Here is a 24,260-nt window from a genome sequence, read left to right on the forward strand (position 1 = left end):
TCTTCTATACACAGTGTGTGATGGAAGGCTGAATGCCTCTCATGTCCTATTTAGAAACAGTATTGTTCTGCAGCAACGGAGATCATGTTCATCATTCAGACTGCTCACCATATTTGGAAGATGCAGACACACACACACATACACTTTCATACCCTCACCCCCCCACCCTCCACACACACACACACACACACACACACACACACACACACTGGGGCTGGGATTGAAGCCCAGAAGAGCATATGAGAGGGAAGATGAATGGTTTGCCTTCAGCTTTGAGACTTTAGGTTGTTTTTTTTTGCCATCTTCCTCTGTCTCATGCGCGCACGTACACTCACACACACACACACACACACATTTTTCCCCCACAGTTCACCTTATAACTTGTGTCTATTTGTATCTCATTTTTTGTACAAATGGGACATAAAATTTGCTCTGCTACATGCTCATCGAGCTCGGCTCACAGGATGAATTCATCTTTCTTCTGATCTGGGTCATTCTTTCCGACACACACACACACATAAGTGCAATCACTTGGAGCTGGGTGATGAAAGTCAAAAGCAATCATGCACACAAGCAACAAACGTGCACCGGGAATAGGAAACTTTATAATGTGCTTGTGTGTTAGACGTGAAACCCCTGTTTTTCTACAGCACACAGATATATTTCTAGCCAGCCATAGAGTTTTTATCCCACTGGAGTGGCTGAATTTGAATGAAAATAGATCCACTGAATTGCTGATTGTCATTAGGGTATAAATGGTTCCTTTACTGCTGTGAAAATCTCTGCAGGATAGCCCCCTCACTCTTCGAATATCCTTCCTCTCCCTTCTCCATCCTCCACCTCCTACTCCTCAGACTCCCACATGACCTTGTCCTGAATAAGTGAGATGCACGGTCCTGACTGATCATGAAGAAAGAGAGTGAGCAAGAAAGACTAATGAGTCAGAGTGAATGAGAGCCGTTTAATCTCAGACCTTTGTTTCACAGTCCTGTGAAGAAGAATGTGATGAAAAAACTCTGGGACCGCTACGTGCCTCATATTAATCATGGCGTTGGTGGGCGCTCGGCCCACATATCACAGCATGGGTTTGGGTCTGTATGGTTGTGTGTTCATTGTATACACAATTATGTTTCATTTGTGAGCTCAGGTCATTTTTCTAAGAGCACTTTCTTCTCAAGCCAAATTTAATTACAATGACATGGTTCAGATAACCTTTGAACTTTAGTATTTACGCGACCTGAGCTGAATATCTGTAGCTTCCTCGCACATTGAATCAGTCAGTCTTACTGGTAATGCTGGATTCTTTGGGTATAATAGCTTTAATTATCTTCACTAAATCCCAAAGAGATTACAATTTACTACATCTCTGTCCTTCTCTGATTTGCTGCTTGTAACACAGGGCAGTTTATTTTCCTCTCTTTAATGCAACATCAGACTTAAGGGGATAAGTGAGCTCCTATAAGATGCCTATAGATGACGTTTGTTAATTAATGAAACAGCAATTTAAAAAAAATAAAAAATTTAAGACACGTTTACCACAGTGGCTGAGATCTGTAAAAATAGCCACTGTAATGGCATCTGCTTTTGTGCCTGGAACATCTGGATGGCCACAGCAGTCTAGCTGGATCCTCTGGATGTGCTGGGACCAGCCAGTTTGGAACCTTCGAACTCACAATGAAATCTGAAAGTGCATCCTGTAACGAAAATCAAGTTAATGAAGTGAAGCCAAGAGTGATGTTATTTGATCGTGGTTTCTTCATCGTGTTAAAAGACGAGTGGCTGCAGTCGATGGAGAGGATACTGACCAATACCCTCATACAAGGAATTACAGTAACCTTGCTAAGAGCAAATAAAAGCAAAAGTAACTTTTTAAAAGTGTGACCATTTTAAAAGTCTTGATAAAAGAAAGTTGCTCATTATAAAAGCAGTTGATGGAAGTCGAAACTTGGACAAACCACTGGAAATTGGGAAATCCTCTTTGTGAATACGCAGACGTTGTTAAAGTGTGTAAGAACATCATGAAGCTGTGAATGAATATCTTAAGGACAGCCAAATGTTGGTAAATTGTGACTGTAATTGGTAAGCTTGTCAAGTCGCAGCAGCTACTTTGGCAGGTAACCAACAATCATTTGAATGCTGTTAATGTCTAAATCTGTACATGTAGACGCCTCTTTTTTGGGATTTGTCCCCCACTCTGCCCAGCAGATGATGATTTTTGTCACTTCTGTGTTGCATTTATGACGCTATTAAATATTTAAATAAAACACCCAGTGATGCCTGTCAGTCTTCCATGATGTGACAGGGAATATGACAAGTTCTAATAACTTCCGCCGCTGTCAACACTCGCAGTCAACTGTCAACACAACTCTCGCACAATGGGATTTAGCTGAGGATGTGTGGGATGGTGTATGTGGAGTGTAGCTGGCAGCCAGCAGCATGAAAAAAGTGGTTAAGGGTTATAGCTGTGCAGCTGTTAGCCCTTGTGTTTGTGTGTGCAGATGTGTGTGTGTCTGTTTGCTTGTCTCCGGTGTGCGATTAGCAAACACATTATCTGCTTCGTGTGGATATTATGCACACATCCAGTCTATCTGGCACAATTGCCGCAGCCATTTACTTTGATATCTTTCCCTGGGGAATTTTAGCGCACAAACAACTGCATTTTCTGCGTGTGTATAAGTGTGTTTTTGTGTGATGGGCCTTCCATGAGAGGTAATCAGATCCGTTCCTTCCAATCAGACAGAGATTGAGTTGAATTGGTTGTCTGCTGTTGTTGTGGAAGCCTATAGTGGATGCTGGGTGACAGGAGACAAAAGCGACACTCAGATAGTGACACATACTTTACAAATGTGGCTCTTTCAGCAGTAAAACTATATTTAGGGATAACTACCTGCTCTACTGTAATTCCTCTCCTGCCATTCTCACTAATAAACTCATTTCTTCAAAGTGCGTAATCTTCCTGTTCTGCTGTCTACTCTTTGACCAGCCTCTGTTCGCCAACACACCTATCTTTTTATCCATCCACTTTTTTAGGACTATAACAACTAAAGATGGGAGGTAAGGGAGGTGAGATGTGATCTGTCTTATTTCCAGGCAGGTATCTCGCAATCTCACGTCAGGGAGCACTCATTCTCTTTCTTTTCAGCTGCTCCAATGACACGCTCTGTTCCACTGTTAGATGAGTGTTCCTCATCCAAGCTTTCAAATGTGACCACGCCGAATCAGCATTCAGAATGCCTGACTCAGAGAGAAAAAAAATACATATCAGTAAAAGCCTTTTATTTGCTTTGCCGCGTCTCTCACAGTGTGCACAGCTGCAACAGCTTGTGTCTTCACAATATGTTCAGCTCAGTCCTCTCCACCACAGTCGTTGGTGTGGCTTTGCCCACATCATCACTAACTACAGTCTCCATAGCAACACTTTGCTCCATGCTCATAATTTACACAAAGGGAAAATGTCCCAATGTCACACACAGGCTCTAATAAAAAGGCCGATACTCTCACCCTGCTGTGCTGGATGAAGCACTGTGTGTTGAAAGGACATTTCTTATTTGTTAGAGGTTGGCAGGCTGCTGTTTTCTGGTTCAGGTTTGTCACAGCGCACAGAGCGTGTTTAGTGCTTTAAGACACATGAGTGTCATACTACAAGGAATAATTCTCCCACTACATTGTGGTGAGTATTTTTGTGATTGGATCCAGATGTTGCTTTTTTGTGAACTGTCCTAAAGGTACATGCATGAAGGAAATGAAGATTCCTGCTGGTGTGTTCAAATTTATTTTCACACGGTACTGTGATAGAAACACAGTGCTGTGCCCAAAAAGACAAAACTACAGATGCAAACTGTGGTTACACAATATCAGAATTTTACTGCACAAGAAGGAGCAGAACATTCAGTGAAATTCATCATCTTTTAACATTATCTTTGGTGTCAGATTCTGAAGATTTCTTTCAAATTTGCAGTCAGCCCCTGCCGCTGACAAGTAAACTGCTGTAATCCATCGTCCTCTCTCTTCTTCCACATTTCTTTCTCTTGTATTTGAACTTTTTGCAAAAAAGAGATGCCATGACATGCCACCACCTAAGCAAAGCTGTACACAAAAGACAAGCAATTTCATTTAGTTTGGGTTTGAAGATGTGAAATTGATGATAGTATGTACAGAATGAGGAGATACAAAAGAGGAAGAGACCCTCTAGCAGATGGCAGAGCTTCCTCTTTCTTTTCATGCTGTATGTTGTATGTATCAGTCCTCCTTCACTCTGTACCTCTCTTTCAGGACCCTGGCTGAGAGGATGAAGGGAGAGGGTTCATTATACAAGAAAAGATAGAGATAATGAAGGGAAAGACAACAACTTCAACTTTTTCTTTTCTTTTTTGTGCAGATGACAGATGGGAAAGAAAGCTTTGTTCTGACATACCTGCCTTGGCATGAAAGGAGGACTGCTGGGTTTTGAGGAGTTACCTGTGTTTCCTCATGCTTTAAAAGAACTGGTGTTCGACAGTTACACTCATGTAAACAGACGTACACAGACTGGGGGATTTAGGAAACAGGCAGTTTTGACACTTTTCAGTCACTTGTGTCTTTCAAACTAAAAAGTCTTGGTGTTTACTTAGAGAAGAGGGACTAACAGAAGGATGACAAGGACGGAGTGTGAGCTGCTTTCTCTGCTCCTTTTGATGGCAGGAGGTATTTGGTTGGGGGAACCTCAGAGTGTAGAGCTTTGGAGAGCTACATATTCTTCTTTTGGAGAAGTACATAAACATTTCCACAAAGGTAGAGTTAAGCTTAGTTGTGTGTGAGTGGTGGCTTAGGGGCATGCATGTGATGCAGTCTGTTGGGGAACTGCTTCAACGACATGTGACAGATGCCAGCAGCTTGTTCACACAGACGATGCCATCAGAAAAACACAGCTCACACAACAAAGTGTGTACACAGCTACAATCAGGCCCATATAGACTTGAATATCCAGATATTTACTCATCGGGTACTGTTTTTATTTCTTCCTCTTCGTTCAGATGTGTGAATAGGTGCGCCTGACATCTCTCGCGTTGACAGTAGTGGCAAGCAACATATCTTATTGTCAAAAAAAAGGTATGTTGCATAAAGAGCAAAGGTGAAGGTAAAGCAATGAAAACGCTAAGTTATGATAAGAATAATACGAAGAATTATAATAAGAAATAAGATGAATAAGGTATAAATAAAAGTAAAACAGTTAAACAAATAACATGATAGAAATAATAGAAAAAATACAGAATTTACATATAAGAAACAGATAAATGAATGACCAAATGAAATGAAAGTGAAAAAGCTTTAAGTTCTTCATGTTTTTTTTATTTGTTCTTTATCTAATTGTCTTTACAAATGTCTTTATTTTTTATTCATTTATGTGCCTATTCTTTTACAGATTTATTATTTTTTCTAGCACTATTTTCATTCCGCAGCTCTGAAGCAAAGTGTGTTCTCTTGGCCAAATACTTCTGGACCTGACTGTACGTAGAAAATCACATGCATACTCACAGCAGGTTCCCTGTAATTAGTGGGCCCAATTACCTAAAGCAACGGTGAGAAATGAGCTTTACCTCCCAGAGCTCTTGGTAGACGAAAGTATGCTGAGATGGTGGGTAAAAGAGATGAGAAAAGAAAGAAAGTCAACAGAATTGAGACTGGCCCCATGCTAGCTTTTGTTGGTTCCTTATTAAATGGAGGAGATATAGCACAGGATGAGATGAAATGAAAAGGTAGAGGAAATGATTAAATTACCTTATTCCTCCCGCAGAAAATGCGTGTATGTGTGTTCGATTAAATGCATTTCCTCGGATAAAAACAAGAATAAGATGACCCCTGCCATCCACATCACAGCTGCATTTAGAATATACTCCTAAACAATGTGTACGTCCAACTTATTATGTTTCATTTTGATAACATCCAGAGTGCTTTTTGCTGATTACACACCACATGGAACATGTGCTTTGTGTGAAATCAGGTTTGCCACTAATAATACAATTATTCTGTCTAGTACAAAGGAGATGGGCTCTGCTTTTTTTGCTCTGCGTGGCACAATTGAAAATGTTCAAATTTAAAATGTATGTATCATCAAGCCGTATGGACAGGCAATAGCAGAAAAACAGCAGACACCGACCCATAGATGATTAGCAGAAATTTTCTCCAAACCCAAAATTGATTTGTCTGTTAAGAGCGTTGTCTTAGACTTTACTGTAAATGGCATGAAAGATGGTCACTGTCGGCTGCTGTTAAAGAAAAGTTATTGCAAAAGGTCAGCTCGAAAGTGTCTTGTCTGTCTTCTGCAGCTTTCACTGTACAATCAAGTCAAGAGTTTCCTCTGCCTGCTTTTTAAAGTGACCTTGAAGAGGAGTGTGGGTGTCGCTGAGTGTGTGTGTGGGATGGTAATGTGCAGTGTGCTGTGTTTTTATCCCTGACGTATTTTTCAGCTCTAATTTGTTTGGTGTGTTCTTCCAGAGAGGATAGCTGGATGCCTTAGGACACACATGTGTGCACACACTCACACGCTTTCATTGCACAGGCAGCTCAGGTTACTGGCTCTGCCCCTGTCATCCAGGTCAAAACGACAGGTGGCGAGGAGATGTGGGGAGAAAGTAGGAGCAAAACTTTGATCGAGAAAGAGGGGATATTAAGCTGAGTAGGACAAACTAATCCAAAATAATTGTGTTAGATTTGCCTGAAGTCCTATTAGGCTCTCTTCAAAGCCTCTTTCATGATTTTGGATCATCCTCAGCAGGTGAGTCACAGTTCTCCTCCAGCATAGATGCTAATTTAGTAATAATTATTACACAAAGATCCACTGGCTGCACAGCTGAACTAAATGATTTTTTTTTTTTTTCACTGTCTCTGCAAAAACAATTTTAAGAAAACAGGAACATGCAGAACAGCAAAGCCACAGAAAAGTAGCCACGGTGTAATCATTCCATTTTACTACTGGTTTAGAGAGGTAACCTTTAATTGAGCTTTCACATAGATGGTTTACTTCTTGACAACTTACGCCGAAAACCTAATCTGCTCCAGGGCAGGTTGTGTTTGGGATAAGAGATCAGCTTATGTCAAATGACCTCCGCCTGACCTATTAATTATTTTGGAAAATGGCAAAAAAAGGCCCTACTTGCACAGTGAGAAGGATAAAGTAGAGCTAAACCATGATTATGCCTCAAGGATTGGTCGGTGGAAAAGCGTATTGTGACGTCAGTGAAGTCATAATGGTTTACATTATTGCTTGAAGCACGTTGAGCTTGCTTCAGTCTTCACTGTTACAACACTGAGCGTGCGTTACTGTTGATAACATAACACTGGTGGAGTCATACAGGAAGCACATACGACACAAATGTAAGAACACATATATATTCTTTACTTTAAAGGGGACTTCGGTGCTTCTGTAACATTTGCAATTGTTTTTACCTCAAACGATTTTGATGGGCCTTACAGCAGCTGATAGAGACAGAACAACACCCGCTCTCCTCCCTGCAGCTCTTCACATTTCTCAGACAAACTACTCTCACAGTGCTTGATGGGTTACAAATGCCAAGCGAGTCTGCTATTGCGATGTCACTTTTAGCACGTGCTGCCATGTGTGCAAGGTCAAGAGGGAGACTCTTAAACTTAGCTAAAGAGACCAAATGAACTCTTATGCATCTTGATTTGACATGCAGTATCGTATTGAAGATAAATGCTTATCTGAAACCAAAAAATGCTTATCCACTCAGACTCTCACTGACAGATGTGACTCAGACTCTGCTCATACGTGAGACACAGACATTCTAAGCTCCAGACATGTCCTACAGTTGATTGTCAGCTTTGTGTAAGTCCATGACTGCATCTGAAAAGAAAATGTCTGAAACTGTCTCAGGAATGTACTGTGCATTCAGCACATTAATTTCATTTAATTACTGTCAGATCTGCATGTGCTTTGATATTGATGAACCTTTTTAGATGAACCTTTTTCTCAATCTTTTTTTTGCCAGGTCTCCATGCTGGCTTTGGCTGCCTTATTGTCTGTTGTTCTTGTCAAGGGTTATAGTTTGTTTATCTTCTGAGAAATGTGTGAATCTATGTCAAGTTTATGATTGGTCATTAGGCGCCAACACCACCTGCCGCTCATATCCAGAGTCAGAAAACCTGGTTTGAGTTGGTAAACAGCACTGTGACACCATGTGGCTTGATTGAGATGCTGGAGTTTGTGAAACTAGATAACTAATGACACCCTGGTGTTTGGCTTTGCTTTGCAGAAAAGGCATCCACCGTGTTTCACTTTGACAACTGTGCTTCTTTTAACATGTGTAAACACTCGCTCGTGAATCAGGTTTTGTGTTCCAAATCAAACTGCCAGAATCAAGCAGAAGTAGAAAACTTGTTTTCCTCACCTGTGGTGGGCTGTGTTGAAAATAGTCTGTGTGAGAGTAGCGACTGTGAGAGTGGCTGCTTCATCTGAACAAATTCCTTATAGGTAAAGAAAGCACAAACACACCCACAAACTCACACATATTCAGCAGTACGGGTTTAGAAGCAGGATTAATTGGAGAGTAACTGGCGGATTCCCTCATGTGCTGTAGAGTGTTTTTTGGGAACCATCCCAGCTGTAGTTAAGAGCCTCTGGGAGCTTCTTCATCTTGAGCACAGTGAAAGAAGTGCCACACTTTACCAGCTACTGCAAACAATCCTTGTCTGCTGAAGATAAATGAACTGCTGTTGATGGTTGCAACAATATTTGTGCTACTGACAAAATTTGTGAGGAACATCAGAGAAAAGGCAGCTTCCTGTTACAAGCTGGTACTCAAAGGGACACTTTGCTTCAGCACAGAGAGCTTCTACATCTCTCAGTGGTTTCAAACTAATGCCCTAAATATCTGGGGTCGAATTAAATCACTGAGCTCGACTGCCTTAAACTTAAAACCTGTACATCTGACTCCATTCCTCAGTGAGCAGTAATACGTGGTTTTGAATGAATGTTTTCACCTAGCTACCTTTTTTTTCACTTGTTTCACCAATGGAATAGAAAATAATCATTTTGATTAGAATTTTTGATCGCCAATCTCTTCAGTTGCCTTTTGGGGTTCCTAACTCTGACTGCTTTACCGACTGCTTAATCTTCTTCCCATTCCAACTTCATTGTAGCTAGAATGTTTTCTTCCAGATCCCAACAATTGAATAAACTGCCAGCACAGGACAGATAGATGTGACTGGCTTTTAGTTTACAAGAAAAATACTGAGAAGAAAAGGGTAAAAGACAGGGCTTTAAATGAATCTGGTTTTAATACACGTTGTACGTGACTGGACTGTAACCCATCTTTAGCTAAACGAAGGAGGGGAACAAAAGGGGAACCAGTTGGACGAGAGTGATGGAGGGGCACACAGGAGGCAGAAGGCTATAGTTGCCTTGGGCGATGCTGGAGGCTTTCCTGAAGGGCTAGACGCACAGTACCAGCAGTCACCTGCCATCTATCACCTGTGGAAGAGTGTGTGCGTGTATGTGTGTGTGTGAGAGTGAGTCAGGTGGGTTCTGCCTGTCATAATGCTTTAATCCTGAGTGACATTTATCCAGAGGAGGCTTCGTTCATTCATCCATCCATCACTTTCTATCCCTCCTTTCCATCCTTTGCTGTAGGCTTTACGTCCTTCCCTCCCTCTCTGCTTGTTGCATCAGACAGACATTTATGAACCAACTCTGCATACCAAGTACTATCACACACACACACGCCAACGCAAACATAGGGATGCTACACCATAGAATATGCCCCGCTGCATAAAAAGCTGAATTTTTTATATTCAAACTCTGGTGTAATGCCTGATGGCTCTGCTTGTTAATTTTTTATGTGATTTCTTTTTTGTGTGCATTGACCTGTGGAGAAGCCAAGATTGATGTTTCACAAGACTCTTGCATTAACATCATGGTGCACTCGTTAAGATGTTTGTGAACACGTCTATACCTGTTTGGATTCGTGTCTGTGGGAGTGTGACGGAGAAAGACATGAAGCCGGTGTCTCTGAGTGTGTCTGTTGAGCAGCACGAACAGATGAAACGGCAGATTCTTTCATTAGTTGTGTTTGAAGCTCAGCGGGGTCGCAGCAATAGCAGACATTTAATTACAGCAGACTGAATGCTTTCCTTGCTCGCACACACACAAGTACACGCACGCACAGGGAGGTCTTTCATGAACATACCTCCAAAAAGTAATAATATAAACCACTCAGCAGAGAAATAACCCTGGACCCCCACTACCATTTTTCCCCTCTTGCCCTCTTTCGACCTCTCCATCTCTCTCTTTTGCGCTCCCTACGTGTGCTAAGTATAGCAGCAGTAATGGTGATGGATGTAGATGGAGAAAGCAGGTCTTAAATGTCAAACTCAAATGAAAACTGCTGTTCCAGTGAGACAAAAGCAGCTGGACGCACCCAGTGTCATTTATGTCCCACGCAGATACATAAATGCGCTCACAGATGAAGTCCTGCACTGACTGTGTAGGTGTTGCTGAAATACTTCTCAGAATGAGCATCTATACATTTTTTCTAATTATCAAAAATTCTTTTCATGAATCAATGCTGTTTTCCAAATGTGCTTATGACGGAAGCCGTTAACACGTTTGAATGAATTGTATATATTTCATGGTTAACTGAGTGTAAAATGTTGTAATATCTCATCAACCCATTTAAACCCTAAACCTCCACTGTTATGATATGGGTTTCCATTATGTACAGTGGCTTCATTATAGTTTAACGTTTTAAGCCATAAACTTTTATTTTAAAAACTTACATATGAAAAGCTTCTTCAAACTCGGTGAGTAACGACTCCGCAAACATTCAGACCCGACTGAACAACCTTGGGCTGTTTGAATGAGACATCTGGGAGCCTCTGTAAGCCTCTTTATCCCTATTATCAGGCAAGAGGAAGATTTGTAAAACTCCATCAAAAATGTACTCTTCCCCCTTCTGTAATCAGAACTGCCATGTAGAGCAAAAATAACATCCTCATAGCAATAATTCGGTAACATTGATGTTGTTGAATCTGTTCTCAAAAGTGTCATCTACACATTTCACATTCATTGCAATAGAAATAATGTCCAACAAATTCTGCATCATTTTTGTTAGTAATACAAGATGGCCTCTTCTGTTAGCGTGGAATCGGCTGTATCTGGTACAGGGTTCTCTTGGGAGAAAGAGGTCAGTTCATGTTAATGTGGACATTATAAATTCCTTGTTTTCCACTGGATAAATAATTTACAATTTTGGTCATGAGCCTTGTTTTCTCTGTTAAGAACCCATTTACATCCCTCTTTTTTCCCACTGTCCCCGCACTGCAAGAGTCTTTGATTAGTGCATGAGCTTAATGAGTCCACACGTGTCCAGGAATAATTGGTGAGAGCTCGTCTGGGACCCTGTGGACACCAAACTTGAGTTTTTTATATGGTGGTGGTTGACTTGTAAAGCTTGAGTAAACTCTCTTCAGAACCATTTACTTGATGTTTAAACTGAGATAAATACTTGTTATGGAGTGCTGCATCTTTCTCATTTCATTTATCTGACAGGAACACTTTTTTTTTTCCAATTCAAAAACACATATTCACTGTCTATGAACAAGCTGTGAAACACAAATATTGTAGATGCTGTTCGCATGATGCAGCCAGCAAAGACTAGCAAAGGATTTATGTCCTAAACACATCTGCAGTTTTCTTTTTGTCCCAGAATGACGATGTTGGCTTAGAATGAGCCTATCTGCCTGGGCTCAGCCACATATCCAACAGACATGGCACATCTACATTTTCTTTGGCCTTTGGGCCACATATGGCCCACTTAAGACTTTCCAGTGCAGTAACTGCACCATAAGTGCAGAAAGAGGCCCAGTTTAGGCCCCAAATGGCTGCCATCTGAGTTCAGATCTACCCAAGAATTTTAAGCATGTTTTTTTTCTTTTATGTTGTAGATTTAGACAGTGAAGCAACGAGCATCTCGAATAAAAAATGGCTTTGCAGATGATTTGTAGGGAAGAGAAGGCACTCCAAGTGTTTGTCTGACTTCAAGGATGCAGTTTTAACAAATGAATATAAACAAAAACATCACAAAACCTTCCCAAGGCTGCTTTAATTATTGCTGGTGGCTGTACAAAACACTCCTCATCAAGTATTAACTTAAAAGTAGTTTAAAGTAGTAACCTTATATTTCGAGTTAGATTAAACTTCTCAAGCTTGTTTTCTAGCAGTCAAAGACATTTAAATCAACTGTCTCCCCACAGGCAGCTCATGTTTACATGTGAAAGAATTATGAATTCATTTCTTGACTTTGTAGCTGTAACACATTTCCACAGCATGAACCAACTGCATTGTGGGCAGAGGTGATAAGTTTGGAGGGGGTGTCTCTGCTGCTTTGGGTTAACAGTCAACGGACTCGTTTATATGTACATTTGTATACGTGCATGTTTCATGGGATCGTTTCAAACTGATCGAAGGTTATATTTAAAGGCCCTCAAACGAACGTCACCACGCTGAACACAACAATCCTCCAGTGATTGAATCAGTCGAGTTAATCTGAGCCCAACTGAGACTTTACACAACAGAAAGAGTTGTTCTCTTGTACTCTGAAAATAAGGATCGATATTTTGCTCTTTTATCTCCTGGGATGGGAATTTGAGATTAAAAGACTTAGTGAAAGTAGAACTGTTTCTGAGTGTGTTTCTGTTCAATGATTCAGAGGTTCGACTTCATGCAAATTATATATGGGACTGTGTTTTTTTTTCATTCATAGAGGACTGTTGTTGTAGATTATTTTCCTGCTGTCCTCTACACGCGGCAAAGATTTTCAAACAAATTCATATTCACCTACACAAGGCAGCATCAGACAGCACGTAGACATCTGATGCAGGTTTTTGAAAAGTACTTATGGGTAGTCGATAGCTGCCTTTTCATGGAGCACTTTTAATCGGATTAGATGTCCAATCGGAATAATATTCCTCATACAAACTTCTCAATCAGAGCATACTCAATCAGTATGAATTCTCAATCGGATCGTTAGGGGTGTTAGAAACCTTTTAATAATCTTATCAAGAGGAATATTTGACCATGTACAGACCTAATCTGATTTCCTCTCTCTGATTGGAATAAATTTACTTTTTTATTTAGCTTGCTCAGACTTTCTTGGAGTAAGATGACATGTTTAGTCTTGAACGTCTTTTCTTTCCTTTTTTTTTCGTGGGGGAGACCTTAGAAAAGTTAAGGATTGTCGAACGTCTTGACTAAACATTGTATTTTGACAGTTCTCCTTTTCCAAAAAGTGAATTCAGAGAGGTCAACTCTCATTCTGAGTTTCTTCCACAGGCTCCTGGACCACAGAGCGAACTGAGCTGCAGAGCTCCGCTTTCACAGACAGGAGAAGAAGAAGGCCTATGTGTTGTGAAGTTGGAAATTATACCGTCAAAAGCTGTTTTTTACTGCAGAGCTGATCTGCGTATCAAATTTAAGGTTTCCGTCTATTTTCAGCCCCAGATTGGTGGCAGTGGTTTTCAAATATGGAGTCAGGGCGCCAAGGTCCTCTTACGTTCGAAACTCTAATAAGAAAGGTCCAATCAGACTGAAGAAATATTGATATTAAAAGTGACCCCACTGTAAAAAAAGAAAGAAAGAAAAGGAAAAAAGCCTCTATAACATCCCTTAATAAAAATCACCGTAAATATTCTATAATATATCAAAATTCAGGTGAGATTTGTTATTTCATTCAGATTTGAAAATAATTGTTCAAGCATATAAAGTAGGAAATAGTAGATGGTGTGGGACAAAGATGCTTCAAAAGCATCACAAAATATGTAGCTTGTGCATGGTTAAAAGGCTCATTTCTCTTACACTGCAGTGCTGCGAGGACTGTGTGTGTGAATCGAGGGAGTATGAAAGAATGAGGAAAGGAGGAGTGGGACCTCTCCATCACTCCTACCGTGACCTTCCCAGAGTCATGCTGTTACAGAGTACAGAACTAATGCCTCAATATATTATCTGAATATGCTGCATTATCATTATGCCTCTCCCTCTCCCTATCACTCTCACCTTCTTTTACTCACACATACACACACTCTGTGGAGTCAAACAGAGATGCACTTGTGTTTCTCTACACAAAATGTGATGACATAGCCACACGCTGCAGCTTTAGAGACGGAGAAAAAGATTGGACAAAGGGTGGTGACAGTGTGACACAAAGAAAGAGAGTTTAGTCTCATGAGTAGCGACTCTACCACTGTTGTATATTGTGCGTGTGTGAAGAGGAACATGGGAGATAACATTGTGACTTCCTGGACAAGAGCAAGGTCAACACATGAGCACCACAGCCGACACGCACTAATGCATTCTCACAGTGTCGACAATCTGGAACACAATAGCAAGTGAGGAGAGAGGGAGGACTGTAGAAGACAGGGGAGATAAGAGCAAAATGTCACACCATTATTTTGTTGGAAAACAGTCAGAGTTTCAGCTCTATGCCTCCTGAACATCTCTGTATCAAGGTTTTGAGTATAATGACAAATTCAATTCATATCAAATCAGTTACCATGTGATCTGATTTGGTCATGCTACAAGATGGTTTTCTAATCAATAGCTTTAGCTTGTACTCCAGTTGTTTGTTTCACAGATTAGTTTGTTTTGTGTTTTTGTTGTTGGCTTGATTGATGATTCTCAGGTAATAGCATTGGTCTGTGGTAGATTAAGGTCCCCAACTGGAAGATGGAATGACTGCAGTGTGATTGTGTGTTTGTGTGTGTCTGCAGGGCAGGATCGCAGTGAGGCAGTTCTCATCAGACGTTTTAAGGGCGATGGTGTCCGCTACAAGGCCAAACTCATCGGCCTGGACGAGGTCACTGCCGCCCGCGGAGACAAACTCTGCCAGGAGTCGATGATGAAGCTCAAGGTAAGAAAAGTCTCACCTCCTCTTCTTCGCTGTTGATGCCTCCCAGTTTAGAGTTTTAAGCTCTCTAGCAACGTAAACTTTGCATGTTAATTGTGAGAAATCTGAAGAACTTTTAACAACCCCAGAAATAATTTAACGTGATCGCCTGCAGCAACATTAAGTTCTGGGACTCACAAAACTGACGAACATCAATGGCCATCTCAGTTTTTTGGGCCACAAAGCGTTCAACTTCATGCATATTTTAAAGCTAAGCATTTAAATATGCATGTTTTATACATCACAGCATAACTGCGCCTCTGTGTATGTTCGTGCATATAGAGTTTGTGGCAGTGTTTCTGTATGCAAATCGCCAGGGGAGAAAAGTTCAATTACAAAAATAAAAAAGGACTACACGATATAATTCATGGAGATGATGATGACCGGTGCGAGAGGAAGAGAGGAGGGGGACAGGGTTGAATGTCTCATTTGGCAGGACAGGAACAATTAGAGGGGAAGGTAGACAGATGGGGCAGTTAGCAGAGAAGAGAAGTCATATAACAGGATTGATTGGTGGGAGGGAGGGAGGGGAGTGAAGATTGAAATGAAGAGAAATATGTGAGTTTGTATTATTTCATGCATAAGGTCCAAATGAGCAACCTTTAATAAGATAATTGATTCTCAGATTCTGTTACAGAAAATATTCAAATATTCCTCAACGGTCACACCTTTAAAGAAAGCCTTGAGTTTTGCACCCTTTCTGCTAATCCGTCCTATAAGACGAAGGAGTGAAGTGCGCCTTATTCATTATTAATTATGCTTAACTCATACCGCCGGGGAAAATTAGATAGAGAAGATTGCGTTTACGTTTTGTTTACGTGTAGTGAAAACTCCACCCAGTGTAGACCTATAAGGGTGAGAAGTGGACAGACTGCTCATTGATCACTCAGCATCCCTCCTCCTTATTTATTCAGACAGGAAATCCATCAGCTCTTTTTCTCTGATCTCTCCACCCCTTCTTTCACACTGCTTCTCCTCGTCTGAGCCCAACTCCTTCACTTCCGTGTTCTCGCTGCTATTTTTTCTTCTCCTTTTTGGGATTCAACGATGCAAATTAAGATGAAGGCACCGTCCAACCGTATCTATGCTTATTGTTAGAAATTATCAGGGCATCATCATGTGTTTGATGCATTCAAGCAGTTGTGGTGTTGCAAATTTACACTTTCCATTATCCCTTTCAAGAGGCCTGTGTAGGATGTAAAAACAAGGTCAGCAAGTCAGCAATGTTGTTAAGTGAATATTAGCTAAAATTCATGTACATTTATTCTGATTTAACAGTTTTCTTGGATGATGTTTTATAATAACAAATATTGCATGGTTATACATGTAAATTGCTCAGTGAAAATAGTACTAGTAGCATTTGAAAATCATATAATTTTGGCTGTTAGTGAACCTTCACAGTTATATGTATATTGATATCTCAAAACCACTGGTACAGACAAAAGGGTTTCTTTTACAGTTTGATGGAAAAACATATGCATATATTAGTATCACCGACTGGCCTAGAGGAGGTTCAAGATACCTGCCAAAATCCAACACCCCTTACAAAAGGTTGTGATGGATATTTTTTCCCTTTTTTTATTTAGATAAAGCTAAATTGATCCGATATGACAATTTGACATCATAAGGAATTTGTTTTTCCAAGTTTACCACTGAAATATGTTTGAACCATTCAGCCAAACACAAGCAATTAGAATAATTCAATAAGTCAATAAGTCAAGTATATGAAATTAAGTTTCAAAATCTGAAAATGTGCAGTGTCCTCTGCTCTGAGACACAGGATAGTGTCTGCAGAGGAGGCTGACTGACAGATCTCAGATCAGCTGTACAAATGGGACAAACTGACAGAAGCTTGTTTTTAACTAAACCAAACAGCAAAATGTCACGTAGAAAAGAAGTAAAAAACCTGTCTTTCAGTTCTAAGGTTTTACGTAACAGAACACAAGAAAGCATCATCTGGCCCTTACCAAATCTCAAGATTAGGTAAATACAACCTCGAAAGACGTATGACGCATCGCACTGTGTCATTACTTATTTAACAAAAACTAAACCAAAGGCAGTGTGTGAAAAACTAAGTGCATCCTTACTGCATCCATAGAAATTAGGTGAGTAAGTAGCAGCCAGGTGTTGCTAATAAAATGCTCAAGAAGAATTGATTTTCAGCTGTGAGAAAGCAGAAGTTCTGGCAGTTTGCTGCTCTGGAGTGTTCAGGTGTGTGTGAAGACAATGCAAAGGTGGAGAGACATCAGCAATGATCTTGGAGAAGCAGTTGTTTTTTATGTTTATGTTTATGTTGCTGCCCATCAGTCTGAGAAGGGTTATAAAGCCATTTACATGGAGATTTAAAGAGAGTCTCTTTGCAGATATTCCCCCTGTATGTTTTATGTATTTCTATGCTGTTTCTTATGTTCTTTTGCACCATATATCTGCTTTCCCATTCCCAGGGTATAGCTGCATCAGCACGGTCTAAAGGAGAACACAAAAAGAAGGTGTTTCTGACTGTTTCCTTTGGAGGGATCAAGATCTTTGATGAGAAGACGGGGGTAAGCTCCGAAGGAAAAGTGGGTCTGTTTATATGTGTGTGCGCTGCTGCATGCAGCACTTCTGTGTGTGCATACATTTGTGTTTCCTCTGTTAATGAGGCCTCTCCATGAAAGAGATGGACCCCTGGGGAAATCAGAAGGCCCTAATTGAAACCCTGAGAACAAGGCCTCAGTAGATGAGAGAACATGGCTATCCCATTGTCTGCCTTTTTGCAAACAGCAGCTACACTGGTTTCACATTGTGCTCCAGGATTATGCATTTTCAATGTTACATGGCTTCTTTCCTGGTTGACCGATAGGATCTATCCAGTGTACCTTTCCACTGTACCTTTCTCATCAGTTCCCTGCTGTCCTTGGTATTTCTTTTCAACTTTCAATTTGCTTTGTCAGTCATTCTGCCAAGTATTCCTGTTCCTGCCTGTTTGATGAGATCATAGAAACTCCTTGAATCCTTACAACAACAAAATAAACATAAGATTTTCTTAGCTTCACAGAGAAATCCTTACAACTCAGAGATCTACAACAATAGGAACAGTCATAAATTGGGGGCACTCTATGGACAGATGAACTCTGAAGTCAGTTATTAAATGCTGTTGCAGACTGAGAGCGCTTGTAGCTCAAAGGAAAGTGGCCAAAAGTGCCTGGTGGTTTCTTTTAAAATTTTCTTACTCAAGGATCTGCTGACAGGTTTTATTGAGGTTCAATCCCCCACCTGGCCATACCTGTCACTGTATCCTTGAGCAAGAAATATATTGCCTAGAATCCCCAGTATACAGCCTTTCAGGTTCCGAAACAGGCCTGTTTTCCTCCTTTTAGTGGTAGTGATGGAGAATTTGTGTCACATTAACTTCTGGACACCTAAATATCTGTCTTTAAGAAGAAAATAAACATTTGAAGGTGTTTGACTTCAGTGAACATTGATTTTTCTTTTGGTGTTCTTCATGACAGACATCAAAACAACCTTATTTTTAAAACATGATATGTGTCTAACATGTATGTAACGCCCCCACTGATGGACTGGCACCCCGTCCAGGGTGTACCCCGCATCTCACTGACAAAGGGGCAAGGCTCCATCCCCCACAAGACCCTGAATTTGACAAAGTGGGCACAGAAAAGAGATGGATGGATGGATAGAAGGAACATAAATTTGGAGTTTGACTGAGTTTTTCAGTCTCTTGGGTTTGATTGTAGACATAGTCTGGTTTATGACACAAACAAAAGGATTGCTGCTCCACACCTGGTGTTGAAGTGTAAAAGCTGATGTCACGGAAATTGCATCTGTGTGTGTTTGTGTGTATCAGCAATAATTCAACAGTGCTCTGTATAAGACAGATAGGACACATGCCCACATGGTACCTGTGTTGGACACAGACAAACTCATCTTTCACTTTTATGCCTCCTTTTTAAAAACCTTCATAAACCTGAGTCTCACTCCCTTTCTTGATGCCTCAAAACCTTCTACGATGAAAGACAGAGAGTTATAAAGAGAAAAAAATCAATTGACAGGTCCAGAAGTAGAGGTAACGGGGTAAAGTTGGAGAGTAGCAGCAATGAGGAAAGGGCAAGAGAGAGAAGGTGAGAAGAAACAAGGATGTGAAAAAGATTAATAGAGGAAAGATGTGGCAGAGGGACAGAGACAGACGGAAACAGAGTTAGAGGGATAGGTAGAGAATCAGCGAGCATATGTCAAAGTAAAGCTCTCTACAGGGAGACCTTGTCTTCTGTCTCCACACATTAATATTAACTATAGAGATATACAGTCCTCACTATCAGTCCTTCAACCACTCTTAATGTCTAAGGGGGAAGGGAGAGGGAGAGGAAGAGAGAATGACTCTGCTGAGGTTCAGGGATCTTGACAGTCTCATTCCCCCCCTGTGCATCAGTCAGCCAGATGGGCGGATGGATGTATGGGTGAACGAGTGGATGGATGGCCTTTCTGTTGGAGGAGGGAAGGTCGTGCAGGATGGAGGAAGGTGGTGCTTGAGATGTAGAGGGAGTAGAGGGGAGACATTAATCTAACAGAGGGCAAGCCTGCATGTCTTTCTTTTGGTCAGCCTCTATCTCAACACACACCCGTACACAGATGGGTACTGCCCTTCTCAGCCCTTTTTGCCAGACTCAAAAGGGACACACTGCCATGGCAGGTCAAGAGTAAAGGGCTGAGCTTGTTGGCCTGCAGTATGCTCCATCAGAGACTGAAACCAGAGAGATCTCATTAATCCATTGCAGCCAACAGAACATTTTTACAAAGATACACAGTGCACTGGTATGAATCCCAGACTATTCCCTGTTAGATACTCATATATATACACATATAATGTGTGTATATATGTTTTTATATCTGGAATACGATGCCATTTTGAATATTGGACCGAACCTCACCATTAGTTATTTTCAGTCTGAATTAGATTGTCGTTAAAGTGCAGTCAAGACTTTCATCTCATTGTATTTTTTGCATTTAGGATTGTTTTGGCAAAATGTTGCATTTCATCACAGATTGTTATATCACGTTTTTAACATGTCTTGAGTGGTTGCTTGTGTCATTGTTTTTGGTTAGAGCAACTTAACCTCTGAGCTAACTCGACACATTGATTAAATTGGTAGAATCAGAGTTGGGGTGCAGTGTGCTGTTCTTGACAGATTAATAGACTATTTACATGTCTGTGGTTTTGTAGCAGAACCATGAAATTTGGAACTTATATAGTTTTTCTAGTTAATTTTAATCTTCCATAGTTCCCATTAACTCCAGTTTTGCCTCTATAAGTCGTGTTAACTTTATTCTCTTACCTGCTCTGTAATAATTTGAGGAATGACGATTAACAGTTAGTATGAGCTCACATCTTTACAAAAATGTGATTTTTACATGAAACATGAAACATGAAAGTTTTTTTTTTTTCAACCACGGTACAAGGAGAGCAAAAAGTCAAAAGGTCAGAAGTCGATCAGGAGCATCTTACCTCACCCTGCACTTGGTCCTGTTCAAATATTAGTTTTCACTGGTCTGTGTGGCTATAAAAGGCTGGGAATATCATGTGTTTAAGCCAATGAGTTGCAAACAGGATCACAAATACATAAAGGCCATGTTACTTTCTACTTTTAATAATATTCGTTAAATGAAAGGATGACCTTTCAGTCCAGCCAGTTGTGTTTTTCTTTCTAGTTGAGTTTTAGAAGCTAAAGCACCGCTGTCAGGATAGCAATATGTTACGCAATCACTTTAGTTTTTGGATTCCTTAATTCTACTCCCCTTTAAATACCTAAACTCACTCAGCCCCTTTTCTTGAAGTTGAAAGAAAATGAAAGTGGAAGTGTTTTTTGTACATGGGCTATAAGTAAGTTTTTACATTTATTATATATTAACTTGCAAATGAATTTGCAGATGATCATTGTAAAAATAATCTCAGATTTATAGTATATCTATATATACTGTAGATATACCGTATCATATCTCAATTTCATTGTAGAAATTAATGAAGGAAATCCATTTTTTATCATTGTTTAAACATTGTTTTACAGAAGTAAAACTTCTAATACTAATGTATATGTAAGTCATTATAATTAAAAGTGAACGTTTAGTGTTGGAGACTCGCTGGAAATGTCAGTTTAAAGCGAACACTTTCAACATTCTCCCCATCCACTTCAAAGGTTTCCTTTGTGTAAAACATTGTGTAATAAATATTTCACTAAAAAGTCCAATTACCTCACTAGAAATTCTTTGGGTTACAGAAATTCAGAATCTGTTAATATTAAATTTTAATTATCAATTTCAGATCAATGGATACATGATGTCTCACTGTGTAATTCATGATAGTTTGCTGCTAGAGTTCATAATTTAAACTCACTACGTTATCTGTTGAAACATTACTGACATGAAAGAAAGTACAAGGATTTTTTTTTTTTAAAGTCGATGATTTATCGTGAATTGTGTATAAAACATAATCACATCTTCTTCTTTCTCCTTTCATTGATCTTGTGACAAATTGTTGGTAAAAAAAGCTCTCAGGTGACAATGACCTAAACGACCCGTAGAATGGGCGGTGGGTCAGGGACTCGCATGTGATCTCGACGTCTTTGGCAAGACCTTAACAACTCTCCTGATGTCCCAGCTACAATTTAAAAGCCTGAAACTCCCCACCAGCTGGTTAGTACTGAAGAAGCCTTTCAGATGAGAAATGAAACCTCTCCAAGAACCAAGAAGAGATGTCAAGAGCCTTTATTCAAACTCTTAAGATGATTGACCAAAGGCTGTCTTTCTGAGCTGCAGTACCCAGTCACCTTCAGTAGATGACTGTGTACACAAAGCTTTGCAGCCAACAGGAACAGCTGGTGCCTGGTGCTCTTTTATCTTTTAATCTTCAGATGAAACTTTAGATTACTGATGACACCACCAATTTGTTTCTCTGAAATTTTCCAATTTCTCCACCTGAAAATAGCAAAATAACATAAAAACCTCTCACCATAAGTGAGACGGTAAGTGCAAGCTGTGCATGTTCTTGATTTTGTGCTTTTAGTTATCTTTTCTTCCAGATGTAAGGTCTCACATTTAATGATACAGCATGGTGTAATCTTATCTTAACTGCTACTTTCAGTCTGGTCTCACAGTACTGGAGGCAGACTGCGCTGTCTGCGCTGGCTCTCTGTCCTGGACAATAAAGGTTATGGAGGTTACACAGAAAGTATCCCACTTTCTAACTACCAAGGACTGGTAGTTCATATGGAACAGTGCTATGGAGAAAGAGAACACGGTCAGAATCGACTTTTACGATACACCCACGCCTGTTCTAGCAAACAGTCAACTTCCCCAGAGTAATAGAGTGCTATATCTATTAGAGCAGCTTTGAGCAACATCTGATCACTGAAGTTGCCAGACATGTGGGCTCCAGCAGCAACCCCCTACCATGACATGATATCTTATTGTTCTGTCCAGACTTCACCCAGAATAATGCGATTTAACATTTCTGATGTTTTCGCATTAAGAGGCTTGTTCAGTATACTTTTAATAAGCTCCAAATAGACAGATTGTTTGAGCAGAAGAGATACAGGTCACTCTTCAGTACAAGCAGTGTTTACAGCAGAACTTGTAGGTGGAAGGATCATGACACTGGAGGTTTCAGGCACTTCCTATAACTTTCAAAAAATAGAATATATTTTTTTGGTATTCTATACTGCCCATTCTCACAGGCAGTGTAGCACCATCAGCTGGCAGTAAGAATGTGCCCAGTTTATATAAAAGCTTCAGCTCTTCTGTTTGGGAAAATCCAGAATGGGTCAGATAGGTCAGCTCTCGTGTGCTCCACACTCAGGGCATACATGTTTGGTTAACTGGTGACTCTAAATTGGCCTTAAGTGTGAGTAGAATGGAATGTATGATGTTGTTTGCCCTCTGGCCCAATGTCATCTACGAGGCATCCCGAGCAGAATAAAAAGCAAGTTGGAAGAATGGATGGAGGAATAATTCGACTTATCTTGTCATCAAGCGAAATAGATGGTTGATACAGTTTGTTTTGAAAGTCAAAGATTACTAAAATCCAATCTTTCGATTATCACAACATTTGAAGGATTACCTGGTGTTTTTTGTGTTCAACTGTATTTTAATTAGAATAAAATGGCCATATTTCTGATAAGAAACTTCCAAATGCAAATCCTCTCTTTGTTGTTTTCTGCACAGTACCAATGCGTTGTCCTCTGATTTTAATTTGAAGACAGTTTACAGTCTGTTTTACATTCATCTTTCTCATAAATGTTGCAGGGTCACTAAAAAGAGATTTTAATGCAGCCGAGCTGCTAAAAAAAAGTGGCATAAATTAGACCAGCTCCCTTTGAAACATTTTTGTCTCTCTTTTTTTTTTTTTTTTTAGAAAAAAAAAGCTTGTCAGCCTTCAGATTGTCTGTAAATGTGAACAGCCTCCACTGCCTAAGCTGCACTTGCTACCAAGATGAAGAGGAGCAATTGAAGTTTAGCAGTCATTTCATTCCCTGCTCTCTTTGAATCAGAGTCCCTCTTTGTCACCTCGCCGCCCACCCGGAGATAATTCAATAACCTCTGCAAATGAGCTCTGTGTGTATGTGTGTCTGTGACTGTTTGTGTCTATGTTTTTTTGTGTGCGTGCGTTCACGTGCACCGCCTTTTCTGTCATTTTCAGGTCAATCAGAGGTGATAATAATAATCATTACTCCAATTATTAAATTTAGAAGACATGACTCACACAGTGATTATCTGTTTCTACTGGGGCTCTGTGTGTGTGTGTGTGTGTGTGTGTGTGTGTGTGTGTGTGTGTGTGTTAGAGAGAAAGAGAGAGGGTCCGTGGCCCCATGTTAAACTGGCGTCTCTCTGCTCTGCTGTGTCTCACCTCTGGATTAGCTTTAGAGAGGGCAAATGTGTGTGTTTGGTCTCTGATGTAAAGTGTTCCAACCCCTACCAGGAACTGAAGGACTACTGGATCATTATGTTGTCTGTGTGTCTCTGCTCCCAGCATGCAGCTGGCATAAACAATAACAACAAAGCAGACATTTAGTGAGTTAATAGAGGGCCGTCGCATATAAAGCTGTGAATTCTGTGTTTGTGTGTGTGTGTAGTGAGTAGGGGCACAGATGAAGTGATCAAGTCTGACAGCTTGCCGAGCTGTGATTGTCACTGATCCCCCCCTCTGTCCTCGGGACAAACAGTGCCATCTGCCACGGGCAATGCCAGCTTGGCAGTCCCAACTCCCACTAAACCAGAGAGGGCAGGAGAGCTACATACAGTACAACAGTAAACACAAGGTCTGAGTGTTTGCATTGG

At 40.4% G+C, this 24,260-nt stretch overlaps 1 protein-coding gene across 4 annotated transcripts in view; it reads left to right on the forward strand.

The window, feature by feature from the left end:
* dab1a (DAB adaptor protein 1a) overlaps positions 1-24,260 on the forward strand; it is a 76,762-nt gene that overhangs the window by 31,281 nt on the left and 21,221 nt on the right. For all 4 annotated transcript variants that reach the window (XM_072389891.1, XM_072389892.1, XM_072389893.1 and 1 more), the window contains exons 3-4: positions 14,761-14,900; positions 17,381-17,479. In XM_072389891.1, coding sequence (XP_072245992.1) covers positions 14,761-14,900; positions 17,381-17,479 — 239 coding nt within the window. The remainder of the gene's footprint in view (positions 1-14,760; positions 14,901-17,380; positions 17,480-24,260) is intronic.

The sequence above is a fragment of the Leuresthes tenuis genome, unplaced genomic scaffold, assembly GCF_036924035.1.
Source record: "Leuresthes tenuis unplaced genomic scaffold, fLeuTen1.0.hap1 SCAF_7, whole genome shotgun sequence".
In the NCBI taxonomy this organism is placed as follows: domain Eukaryota; kingdom Metazoa; phylum Chordata; class Actinopteri; order Atheriniformes; family Atherinopsidae; genus Leuresthes; species Leuresthes tenuis.